Source organism: Capronia epimyces (genome assembly GCF_000585565.1).
Source record: "Capronia epimyces CBS 606.96 chromosome Unknown aczIQ-supercont1.3, whole genome shotgun sequence".
Taxonomy (NCBI): domain Eukaryota; kingdom Fungi; phylum Ascomycota; class Eurotiomycetes; order Chaetothyriales; family Herpotrichiellaceae; genus Capronia; species Capronia epimyces.
Window position 1 is genome coordinate 2,434,035 of NW_006912906.1, and position 12,320 is coordinate 2,446,354.

General features: G+C 56.6%; 5 protein-coding genes across 5 annotated transcripts; 3 read left to right on the forward strand and 2 right to left on the reverse strand.

Annotated features, from left to right (window-relative positions):
• Window positions 1-419: 419 nt before the first annotated feature.
• Window positions 420-2,243, reverse strand: A1O3_04158 (uncharacterized protein; the record flags this gene model as incomplete). The annotated part of the gene is made up of 4 exons (XM_007734288.1): window positions 420-832; window positions 946-1,557; window positions 1,636-1,921; window positions 1,986-2,243. The coding sequence occupies 4 exons, from the start codon at window positions 2,241-2,243 to the stop codon at window positions 420-422; spliced, it is 1,569 nt and encodes a 522-aa protein (XP_007732478.1).
• Window positions 2,244-2,883: 640 nt separating this feature from the next.
• A1O3_04159 (uncharacterized protein) lies at window positions 2,884-4,527 on the forward strand (the record flags this gene model as incomplete). Its single annotated transcript, XM_007734289.1, has 1 exon — window positions 2,884-4,527. One exon carries the CDS (start codon window positions 2,884-2,886, stop codon window positions 4,525-4,527), a length of 1,644 nt encoding a protein of 547 aa, XP_007732479.1.
• A 1,774-nt stretch (window positions 4,528-6,301) lies between these two features.
• On the forward strand, window positions 6,302-7,476 carry A1O3_04160 (uncharacterized protein; the record flags this gene model as incomplete). Its single annotated transcript, XM_007734290.1, has 3 exons — window positions 6,302-6,586; window positions 6,794-7,226; window positions 7,310-7,476. The coding sequence occupies 3 exons, from the start codon at window positions 6,302-6,304 to the stop codon at window positions 7,474-7,476; spliced, it is 885 nt and encodes a 294-aa protein (XP_007732480.1).
• Window positions 7,477-9,067: 1,591 nt separating this feature from the next.
• On the forward strand, window positions 9,068-9,928 carry A1O3_04161 (uncharacterized protein; the record flags this gene model as incomplete). The annotated part of the gene is made up of 1 exon (XM_007734291.1): window positions 9,068-9,928. One exon carries the CDS (start codon window positions 9,068-9,070, stop codon window positions 9,926-9,928), a length of 861 nt encoding a protein of 286 aa, XP_007732481.1.
• Window positions 9,929-11,098: 1,170 nt separating this feature from the next.
• On the reverse strand, window positions 11,099-11,947 carry A1O3_04162 (uncharacterized protein; the record flags this gene model as incomplete). The annotated part of the gene is made up of 3 exons (XM_007734292.1): window positions 11,099-11,134; window positions 11,265-11,491; window positions 11,758-11,947. The coding sequence occupies 3 exons, from the start codon at window positions 11,945-11,947 to the stop codon at window positions 11,099-11,101; spliced, it is 453 nt and encodes a 150-aa protein (XP_007732482.1).
• Window positions 11,948-12,320: the final 373 nt, after the last annotated feature.

The following is a 12,320-nucleotide window of genomic DNA, read 5'->3' on the forward strand; positions in this document are numbered from 1 at the left end:
TATACGTACCTACATACCACGTACTACCTAGCTTGCTTTTGTTGTCGCTCAGAGGCACAACCGGACACCAAACGGCAAATGAAATGTAGATGCAAAGCCCAATCCAAAAGTTATGCATGCCTGTCTCGTCGGATGCTGAATAGTAGTACTCGGTCTCAGAGGGTTTCTCGAGTCTTGATCCGTGACTATTTACTAGAATTTGGCTAGCTACTCTACTTCCCTCCACTTCAGGGCTAAGGAGGCCCTCCTTCTAGATACCAAACCGAGCGAACGACCACACAAATGTGCTTCAGCATGCAGGCCTAGCTCGATATTCCGAACTCTGCCACCGTAAACGTGTACTTTCCTATCCTATCCTACCCAATCACATCACAGCCGAATCCAATCGCTCAAGCCTCAAGCCTCAAGCCTCAACCCCCTCACTTCTGGCGGCGTCGGTATTGAATCAGGCCTTTCGGATCGGGCACCATGCTCACTCCGTTCTCCAACGGTACTGGCCTGCCCTTGCCCGGGGGGAATCTGAAGTCGTAGGTGGACAGCATCTGCACCAGGGCGATCTTGATCTCGTTGGAGGCAAAGAACCGGCCGGGACAGGCATGCTTGCCGTGGCCAAAGGCGATGTGCTCGTTGCTGGTGGTGACGAATTGGTACTTGGTCTCGTTGCCGGGTTCCTGGCGGAGGTTGTAGAAGCGGTGGCCGTCAAACGTCAGGGGATCCTTGTGGAACTTCTCGTCCGTCATGGCGGTGATGGGAATGCCCAGCCCGGCGCCCTTGGGGATCACGGTTCCGTCGGAGAGAGTGACGGTCTCCTGGGCCACGCGGTTCATCGGCACTGGAACATGTCAGTAACACATTGACAATACTGTCAGCTGACTGGGGGGCAGCCCAGCCCCGGCATCAGACTTGAGGGTGGAATGGGAGGGGCGGGGTCTAGGGTGTACGCACTGAGGGTGACGGGACTGAGTCTCTGGCTCTCCTTCATGAAGCTGTCCATCAATTTGAGATTGTACAGCACGTTCTTGGTCAAGACGTCGCCTGGCTTCCACACCGCGGCGATCTCCTCGCGCAACAGGGGAATGTACTCGGAATGCTCGATCAGGTCGTAGACGACGTAGACAAAGGTCATGGAGGTGGTGTGGATGGCGCCCAGGGAGTAGTTGAGCTGGCCCCAGACGTAGTTGTACGTGGTGTAGCCGTCCTCGGCGGCGGCCTCCATCCACGCCAGCGCGTCCACATACTTGGGCGGCTGCTTGCCCGCCGCAATCGCCGCGGCTTTCTCCTTGCGGCGGCGCTCGAGCTCCGGCTCCACGATGCGCGTGGCGGCAGCGACCTCCTTGCGGATCTTCCGGGTTTGCGGCAAGAACCAGTGCACAAACGGTCGCAGGAACGTCGGGTACATTCTCAAGACGAAGGCGGCGGTGAAGAAATCCACTGTGTAGTTCACCGCGATGTCCAGCCATTCCGGGTTGTGGCACAGCGGCTCGGGCAAGAAGATGCGCGAGGACAGCCGGGTGATGATGGACAAGGCATCTTGGTTGAACGCCGTGCTGGTCCATTCTAACACACAACCCAAGGTCAGTCAGTTGCTCGTCAAATTGGGACTAGGACTGGGACTGAAACAGGGACACTCCTTACCGTCTTTCTCAGGCCACATTCCGCGAAGCATGCCTGCCATCTCCTGGGACAAAATCTCGGTGACCTGGCCAATCGCCTGGGTCAGGCCGATGCGCACGGATTTGGTGAAGACGTGGTTGTCGACCGCCGGGCGGAAGCCCTCGAAGCCGGGGTAGGTGGTGAAAAAGTCCTTCTTCAACGCGGCCGAGAAGGTCATGCGGTCGTCGTTGCGCACCTCGTCCATGAAGTGGGCGGGCAGAATGATCAGCGGGCCGGTGCTGGCCATGAGTTGGAATGGTTTGTCGGCCTGGCAGAGGTCAGGTCAGTATAGGATCTTGGTCGGGGGCCCGTCTCGTCTCGTCTCATCTCACCTTGCCGAGGGTCTCGTAGATGAGCTTCTTTGCCTGCTTGACCCAGAGCATCTTCAGCTGCCACGTGCTCTTTGTTTTCTCATCTTTGCCCACAAACGGGAAGCCTGGGTAGGCCGAGCTCGAGTTGTAGGCCAAGATGGCGTACAGAAACACCAAGGAGACGGTGGTGGCAAGCACAAAGGCCGGCAACGGGGGGAACACATCGTCGCGCTTCCCCAGCAGCCCGCCGAGCTCGGGGACGAGGGTCTTGACTGCCATCGTGGTCGTGGTCGTGGTCGTGGCGTGGTTGATGTCGATGTCAATGTCGATGCTGTAGAGTTTCCAGACACACAAAGTCCAACCCTCTCATCCAGTCTGGCTGTAGATATACCATACAGAGTACAGGAATCCAGACATCATATGAAGCGGCGCTAGCTGGCTCTGATCTAGCCGGAGACAGAGGGCCAGTTCAGTCCCGACCGCTTCGGATGTTGTAATGCTTGCTGCCCGATGTTGCTGGGGGGAGACCCATGGAACATCAACTTCCCGAACCTGGCACCTGGGTCTGACATCGGAAAGCCATGCCCATGCTCGGGGGCAGTAATAGAGGAACGAAGAACTGTCCTCCTGAGGGGCTGTAGGCTCCAGGGGGCTAAGGGCCTAATCTTAGTCTTGGTGAGATATTGTGTGTACTGTACTCTGTTCTGTGTATTGGAGGGTGGGCACTCACCAGACGCCACGCAAACAGTTTGATCCGAGGCAGTCACCCCCTCTCCTCCATATCCACCCCAGCCTTTGCATAATTAAGATATATCCTGGTGTGCATTCAGCATGGGCGTTCGATGTGGTTCTGGCTCAGGCTCAGATTTCTTGGTCCTGATCCTGATTCTGATCCAGATCCAGATCAACGACAGCCACCATGATTGCCAGCACCTGGGACGAGGAGTATGACACCATCAGTGTTGGATCTGGCATCGGCGGCCTTTCCACTGCTATCACTGCCGCCGAACGCGGGGCTAAAGCACTGGTGATTGAGAAGTTCGAACTGCTGGGGGGCGTGTCCGCGCTGTCGTCCGGCCAGCTCTGGCCAGGCCCCAATCACCTGGCCAAGGCGGCAGGCATCGAGGACAGTGTCGACAAGGCCAAAGACTACATCGACCACTTGGGCCAGGGTCATGCCAGTCCTGAGATCCGCGACCAGTACTTCGCGCGGGCGCAAGAATGCATCAAGTACTACGACGAGACCATCGGGATCCCGTTGACGGTGATCAAAGGCCTGCCCGACTACTACTACCCCGAGGTGCCGGGGTCGGCCCCCGAGGGCCGCTATCTCGAAGTGCAGCCCTTCCCGGCGGCCAAGCTGGGCGAGTATCAAAAGAAGGTGCTCGTGTCTCCCTACGGCGCGTACTACAGTTACACCACGTCGACCGAGTGGGTGGAGATGCAGGCGGGCGGTCCCAGCCTGGGGGCGTGTATCCAAGGCCACCTGGCCAAGGACGAACGCTGCGCGGGCGCCGGCATGGCGGCGGCACAGGTGTATGAGGCGCTGAAGCGCGGCGTGGACTTTCGTACCTCGACGGAGGTGGTCGAGCTCGTCACAGAGGATTCGCGCGTCGTCGGCGTGGTGGCGCGGGATTCCCAGGGGACGCGGCGCATTCGAGCCCGTCTGGGCGTGATCCTGGCCACGGGTGGCTACGACTGGAATCGCCGGTTCGTCGGCAGCTTCGACGCGCTGCCCGTGGCCGGGTCGATGGCGCTGCCCACGGTGACGGGCGACCACATTGTGCTGTCGTCCAAGCTGGGCGTCATCCCCTTGCCGTCGCGCGCGCCCGGCCAGTCCCCGATCTTCGTGGGCTACAAGGTGCCGACCGAGAAGATCTATGGCATCGGGCCGGCCTATCGCCTGCTGGTGCCTGGCCAGCCGCATTCCATCATCGTCAACGCCACTGGCAGCCGCTTCTCCAACGACTCGTTCTACCCGGACGTCGTGGCCAAGGTGTCGCGCTTCGACGGCCAAGAGGACGGCATGGTGAACTGGCCGGCCTGGATCGTGTTCGATCAACGCATGCTTAACCGCAAAGGCATGCTCCCTGCCCCGCCGGGCCAGCCTCTACCGGAAGGCATGGCGATCAAGGCCGACTCGCTCGCCGCGCTGGCGGAGCAGGCCGGCATCGACCCCAAGGGCCTCGCCGCCACCATCGAGCGCTACAACGCTATGTGCGACGAAGGCGTTGACCACGACTTCAAACGCGGCACTAACCCATGGGGTGCCCTTATGGCCGGGGACCCCAAGTTGAAGAACCCCAATATGGCCCCGGTCTCCGAGGGCCCCTTCTACGCCGTCAAACTCGAGCGCGTCACCATGGGAGTGCCGACCGCCGGCCTGCCCATCGACGGTGACGGACGCGTCGAAACCGCCGGCGGCTCTGTCGTGCCTGGACTCTACGCTGCCGGCAATTCGGCTGCATGGGCAGACTGGGGAGGTGGTTTCAACAGTGGTATTGCGGGTATGCGAGGCTTGCTGTATGGCTACCGTGCCGCACTACATATGACTGCCAAATAGGATGTGTGTCCTCTGTCCGTACTCCGTACTGTAGACAAGGAATACAATTATTCAGTTATTCAATCATTCGATCCTTCCATCCATCAATAGATCCCAAGTCCCCTCTTCCGCGGCTTCATCCTGTGCCTGGCTCTCATGTTGGATATTCACTTGGACGCAGGAAATGACCCAGAAGAAGTGCATTGGCGTCGGCGTCGTGTCGGTCATGAACGCTCAGTCGGCCTCAGATGGGATAGATAGATGATAATTAGGTCATCAGAATAGAGCACGCCCACACGACATATATCGGAGTCTGATTGGTCCAGAATCAGAACCACCGGCCCGCAGAGGTCTCCTTGGCCACTGGGAGGGGTGTCGATGTCGATGACCAGCCTAGGGAGGGGAGAGGGCAGAAGGGAGGGGAAAGTCCAGTCGAGGGAGTCTTAGGTGTCGTCCTTTCTGTCGCTCTCGGATCGCCCAGAGAATCGTAACTGTACAGTAACTGTCACTGCCAGATGCCGTCGATAAGCGCCATATGGTAACGGGACCATAATCCCCGGGATCCCTCCCACTTTTGCACCCCGCGTTCCACCTCTGGACCCCTCTGGCCCAAGAACACCGCGGGGCTCAGGCCATGCTTTAGATAAGGCCTGAGTACGGTCCTGAATAATAACGGTAGAGGTAGACGTAGTCGTAGACCAACATCCCCCGGGACCGTGTCAAGCTAGGCTTCCCCCAGCGATCAGCATGTCTTGAAAGCCTGCGCCCCCCGTGGCCACCAGTAAAATCCATTTGAAACTCGAGCTGAACGACCAGCTGCTGCTGGCGTTGGAATATCGCCGACTCCTTAGACACGACTTGGCGGGTTTCCGGCGTGGGCTGCTGGGGCGATCCATGGGGAGGAGACGAGCCGTGTCCTCGACATCCATCACTTGTGTATCCGTACTGTAGATTTGTCGTGGCTTCGCTCGTAAAAAAAGAGGGGTTCGATAAGGAGCTTCACTTTGACAGAACAGACGTCTTGAGCATAATTTGTCTGCGATTCAATTCATTTCACTTTCACAAAATAATATGAAAAGAATCGAGGTCTCGACGCTGACTCTCGGGACCTTGGGTGCGCGGTCTGGGGCAATTTTACCTTCCAGCTGTCCCGGCCCGGATGCCATGCTGTTCCGTCAAGCCACGCTATCCCCAATCCATATCCAATCCATCCCCCGGACTTTGGGGTATTGTTATTTTTCTATACCCGTTGGCCCTGTGACTGTCGAGATACCACACCCATACCACACACGATACCGGTCGGTTCCATCGAGGGGCTGTAGTACACCACACACGATATCCGTTGGCCCCATCGAGGGGCTACACTACCACCACCGTGTACTCCGTATGCTTGTGTGAAGACTCTAGGGATATGTACGGTTCCTAATTGCGAACGACAGCCTAAATGGTCCGCCCACCCCGCAGGATAGATTCCGCCGAGTCATCTTTTCGGTTTTGCAGATTCCATTCCGTCCACGAGGATGGCGGATTGCGGATGGCTGATGGCTGATGGCGATATAGGACTCGGGAGATGGCGAAATGTCTATCTCAGGTCTAGTGGTCTGGGACCAGGACCATCCGTACACATATATACTATTGGGACCACTTCCCTTCCATATAAGCAGCCGTGGTAGGATTAGTTTTGCACTTTACACCTTGTCCCTTGTACCTTGCCTCAAATTTCCCACTGCCAGACCTCCAGACCCCGAGATCCAATCCAATCCAATCCCAGGCATCTTCTTCATCTTCACTCACTATGGCCGGCTCATCGACATGGACGCATTTGGTGCGGTTCAAGCACAAGGGCGTGCCCACATTTGCCCAGCTGGTCAACCCCTCCGAGGACGGCGATCTGGAGGAACAGTTTGAGGTCGAGGTGGCCACGGGCGACCCGGTCTACAACAACATCAAGTTGACGGGCGAGAAAGTCACCGTGGCGCGGAACACCTTGTTGGCTCCCTTTGCCACCGTGCCCATCGTCATCAACACCGGCCTCAACTACAAGGACCATGTGACGGAATCGCTGTTCTACAGCGCTCCTGTAGGTGAACCCTAAGGACCTTCTGTTGGTTTTTGGTCTTTGGCCGAATTCGGTTTCTTCCTCCATCTGATTCTTCTGTATTGTTTCTCCTTCCCCTGGCTCAAGTTCTACTTCCGCTTCGCAAAGAGTGGAGGAGAGTGCAGTGCAATGCAGTGCGGAGAACACTGGCCAGTACATAATCGCTTACAAACAATCCACCCTCTCTAGGATCTGTTCCCCAACATCCCCTACATCTTCTTCCGACCGGCCACCTCCCTGGCGGCGCCGTACCCGGCTCTGCTGCGCACGTACAAGGTGCAGCAGGAGTGTCTCGACTATGAGGGCGAGCTGGTGTTCCAGACCGGGTCGCGGCCTCTGAAGGACATCACGGTCGAAGAGGCCCAGAAGGAGATCATCGGCTTCGCCGCCGGCATCGACTTTTCCCCGCGTCCCGGCAAGATCCTCGGCCGCATGAACTACATCTTCTCCAAGGCCTTCGACGACTGGACCCCCGTCGGCCCCGTCCTCGTCAACCCCAGCGTGGTCGGCTCCCTGCCCGAGCTGGACCTGACCACCAAGTGGAACGGAAAGGTCGTCCAGCACGACAACACCGGCAACATGATCTTCAACGTGGCCAAGATTCTTTCTTCCATGTCGACGGGTAAGTGTGGTTTTGCCGTCATCTCCTCCCACCCACTCCTATAAACCCCGAAGGAAACTAACCCCGACTCTTCACTTTCTCAGGAACAACCGTCCAGCCTGGCACGGTCGTCTTCTCCGGTACTTGCGGTGGTGGGGCCTGGTTTGCCAGCGAGGGCAAGGCCGGCACCGGCATCAACGACGGCGACGAGGTCGAGGTCGAGATCAAGAAAATTGGCAAGGTCCGCGCGTACCCGCGGTTCGACAAATGATTTGATTGTTCCATCCATAGCTACATACAGTAGGCCTTGTTGTCGACCTTGGATATTAGAAATCCTACATCACAGTTGAATCAACCAAATAAGCTCTTTGTCTTTGGCATCTCCCTGCGAGTAGAGCCCTTTGTTGCATAGACCGACTATACAGTACTCATGTACCTGCTTTGCTTCTTCTCCATCTTTAGGTGTCGAGGAGCATCTACTGTATCTCCCAGTCAGGGTCTACATTTTCCAAGAAGTCGATCTCTTCGAGTCCATGCTTGACAGCCCGTCTATGCTCGGTATACAAAATCGCCCGTCCTCCGGTCCCTTGGAGATGACAGACGGACACAGTCTAGACTTGAGACCACTCAGACAGTTGCAGGACCCGGCCCTGGCCCCTGGATGGGAGATTCAGTCAGTCACTACGAAGGGTGGTTGCCACCTCCTGAAGCTTCTGAGCAAAGAACCCCTTCCCTTCGAATACCATGTCTGGTTACACTCCACCAAGCTACCGTACCGGACATGAACGTGTCCGACTGTTGAGATGTGAAGTGAACTGAACAAGAGCATTAGCATTAGCATACACAAGTGGTGAGACAGGGGCATGCTGCATACTGTATTCACGGCCATCCATTCTATGCTCTGTATACCCCGGCCAGCCCAGCATGTGGACCTGTCGGCCGATACCATCAGCTCACATGACCTGAGTCTTCCCCAGTTCCCCAGCTGTTAGCCGAGACGGATCGCGGAGGCTCGCGACCAGGATTCGGTACGACCATGCGCTCCCATATGCGGAAATCCATTCCGGGTTCGTTGGAATTATTGAAAGTGAGCCAAACACTCAATTCCGTGGCAGTGGCGAGACTGTCCTTGCATCTCGTGGTCCAGAGCTTGTGCAGACCTGATCAAACAGTCGCCACCTGTTCTGCTAGCCGACTCTGGCCCACGATCGCGGATGCTGGCGACCTCACATGGTCGGGAGGGGGGGTTTCCGAGATGGGGTTGTGCTTGGGCAGCTGGGGGCTAAAGCGTCGATTCCCATGACCTCACCTCGTGGTCTAGAGTCCGGGTCGGTTCTCAATCTCATCCGATCGCCCTTCGAGCCTTGACGAGCGGCAAAGGCGCTTGCTCGAGTCCGGGAATTGTGATTGTGGCGTGCACTAATTACAATGTGTACAGTGCGCAGTACGTATGCAGGGGAGGCGATGCTGCCTTGCCCCGTGGGTGAGGGACACGGAGGGGGAGGCGGAGAGGGAAGGGGAAGGAACGGGAACGGGGGACGGAGACGGGGACAGGGAACACCTATCCTACCTATCTACCTACCATATTAATTGCAGACGAGAAGAGATATACCTAGGCCTATGCTGTCACTGTACGAATCCAACAACAACTCAACTCAATTCTGTCTTCTCAGATTGAACTCCATCAACCAACAACCCAGCCTTTCTGCATTTTGATTCTTGATTGCCTTGCCTTCTGTGAAGCAGCATAGCATCACTGTTGTGCTTCGCACCGCACCGCACTCCAGTTCCTACTTGCAACTTCTGGCCAGACCCTGACCCTAACGTCTCTTAAGACGCAACAAAGCAACCAACACAAAACCATGGGCTCAGTCACACCCACCACCACCAAGCGGGCGCCGGCCTTCTTCGTGTCACACGGGGCTGGCCCGTTCGCGATCCTCGGGACACCTCACCAGCAACCGCTGGTCGACCTCTGCAAGGAGACGCGCTGGGTGCTGGACGGAGCCAAGGGCATCATCATCGTGACGGCGCACTGGGAGACGGACCAGCCGCACATCTCGTCGGGCGCGGCGCCGGAGCTGTACTACGACTACTTCGACAACCTAGCCAACGAGCTGCCCAAGGAGGCGTGGGAGATCAAGTACCCCGGGGCCAAAGGTGACCCGGAGCTGGCGCGACGCATCAAGGAGAAGCTGGACAAGGACGGCTTCCAGGCGGTGCTGGACGACCAGCGCGGCTGGGACCACGGCGTCTGGGTGCCCATGATCCTGCTGCGTCCGCAGGCCGACCTGCCCATCGTGCAGGTGTCGATCCCCGCCGGCGCCGACGCCGCCACCGAAAACTCGCTCAAGCTGGGCCGCTCGCTCGAGGCCTTCCGCGACGACGGCTATGTCATCCTCGGCAGTGGCTCCAGCTACCACAACTTCGGCGCCGTCATCGACTCCATTATGGGCAAGCCCGGCGCGCCCCCGGTGCCCAGCAACCGCCCGTTCGAGGACGCCATGGAAGAGGTCGCCACCATCCCGGACGCCGACGAGAAGGTCCGGAGAGCCCTCAAGTGGCGCGAGGAGTTCCCCAACAGCGAGGCCGTCCAGCCCGTCGGCAGCTCCGAACATTTCATGCCCTTCCTCGTCAACATTGGCAGTGCTGGCAACGACGTCGGGAAGAAGTTGGGCGAGTGGGAGCTGTTTGGCACTATCATGACTTCTTATATCTGGTAAGGGGTAGGGGGTAGGGGTAAGGGGTAGGGCAGACAAACACGCACTGCACACACTCACACACGCACCTACACATCCACACACCCATCTGATGCAGATCACACACGGGCCTGAGCCAACTATATAATGTCGACACGTCAGCACACCCAGCCTTACCTGGCTTGACTTGAACTGAACTGACCTGAGTTGTGTTGTGTTGAGTAAGACAAGCTGCTGCTGGTACTGGCGATATAACGAACGAACATCCTTTCCCCATGCCCATGGAAGTGAATGTGACGGTGAATGTGAATGTGAATGGGATTGTGACGGTGACGGTGATGGTGATGGTGAATATGTCAATCAAATAGCCCCCTTTCCCCCTCTCGCTCAGTCATTCAGCCATAGGAGGAGTGGCCCAGAAGCCGGTTGTGTATCTAATTTATGGACTCTTGGGTAAACAAGCAAACATTGATGAACATGAACAATTCTCTCATTTCCATATAAACCAAGTATCGGAGATTTCTCTCATTTCCATATAAATCAAGGATCGGAGATCGTATTGCATTGCATTGCATGCTATGCTATGTATGGTACAGTACAGTATGTGCTTTGGTTCCCGCCTATCGCTTAACACTTGCGCAACAAACAATCGACAGAATGGAATTGGACGACTGGATAGACCTGGCGAGAAAGGTATATCGTTTGCCTACTTCACTTCCTGTACAGCGAGTCATTACTGTAAGACAGCAGAGATAGTAAGTGCCGATACGGATACCGATGCTGATGCTGATATGATTCCAACTCCGTGTTCTTGTTGGCCCCAGGCAAACGAGCACGGAAGAACCCTATCCTATACCATATACTAGTGAACCACGGAAATCTACTGTATATGATTTATCTAGGCGACTTCCAACAGTGCCACGTTCTCAAGATAAGAGGACAGGAATCCTGAATCGTTCCAGCGTTGAATGCCGCACTGTACTGTGGTGTACTCGTCTGCTTCCAACGGTGCCACATCCCCAAGATAGGAGGCCAGGCCGGGGCAGGGAATCATGAATCGTTCCAACGTTGAGAATCCCGCACTGTACTCGTCTGCTCTCGGCCTCAGGCTCAGGCTCAGTTTCAGTCTCTTTCTCTTTCTCTTTCTCCCCACCATCCTTTCTCTCAGCCTCTGTCTCCCTCTACCTCTGTCCACTAATCTTGCAGCGCTTTGAGCAGCGGGCCGGTGTCCTGGATAGAATTGTTGTCTGTCAGCCCTCACATCACATCTATCGGTAGCCCTCACATCGCATCTATCGGTTTCCCTCACATCACATCCGGTGGCGATGCGACGGCAATAAGAAATAAGAACCAAACTCACCCCCCAAGCCTGGAAAAAGGACAACCTTGGAGTCGCGGTGCTGATGCCGTCGAAGACCGCCCGTGCGAGGAAGTCCCCTTCGATCCGCTTGCCGTTTTTCAGCCCCAGCACCGCATTCCCGATCAATAGCAGATCCGAGGCGTCGTCGGTGGCGGAGAAAACTTTGACGACCTCATGGTACCGGGTCTCGACTACGGCCCATGCTTTCTTGCGGGAGTCTCTGATTTCTGTGAGGGGACCCGCCGCCAAGTCAGTACTGTATTAAGCTGGTGGTGGTTTATAGGGCCGGGGAGCAGGGAGGCAGACAAGGAGGCAGGCAATGAGGCAGACAGGCAGGCAGACAGGGAGGCAGGGTTCAGGTTCGAGTGAGGCGGCCAGCATAGTTGCTTTCTGAGTCGGACGGCTTTCGCAGTGCATGTCATGTGCTTTCTCCTCTCATTCCCCAGAGGTAAGGTAACGGGACAGGACAGGACAAGACAGGAGAACAACCCACCCGCTGAACCCTTGAAAACTCCACTCGAAGAAATAAACGTCGCGTCCGGGGTGAAGATGTCCTCGGTGAGCTTGACCCCCGCCTCATCGGTCGGCGTGTCCATCAACGAGAAGAAGTAGTCGAGCAGCTCCTTCGCTGGCTTGGGGACCGGAGCTGACGGCCATGAGGTGGAAGCGACTCTGGACGACATGGTGGAACCGGTGCACGTCGCAGGTCACACGTTGGACTGGGTGGTGGTACGTCTGAACAGCAATAATACCCTTGGAACCCCTAAAATCCTGGGTCGGGTTTTACGGCCGATATTGTACTAGTTGGTATAGAGCACTGTAAGCCGTTTGTTAGGAACAATCCCCATATATAGATAGATGTGTGTGCGTGTGTGTGTGTGTGTGTGTGAGTGAGTGTGTGTTTATGTACCCTATCCGTACGGATACTGACATGTCCATGATACGGATACCGATATATCCATGGTTAAAAGGTGCACATCGACACTGAGCCGTTAGACAGAACCCACGGGATCAGGTCTGACAATGCTTCCGAAACCCTGCCAGTTCTGCCCAATG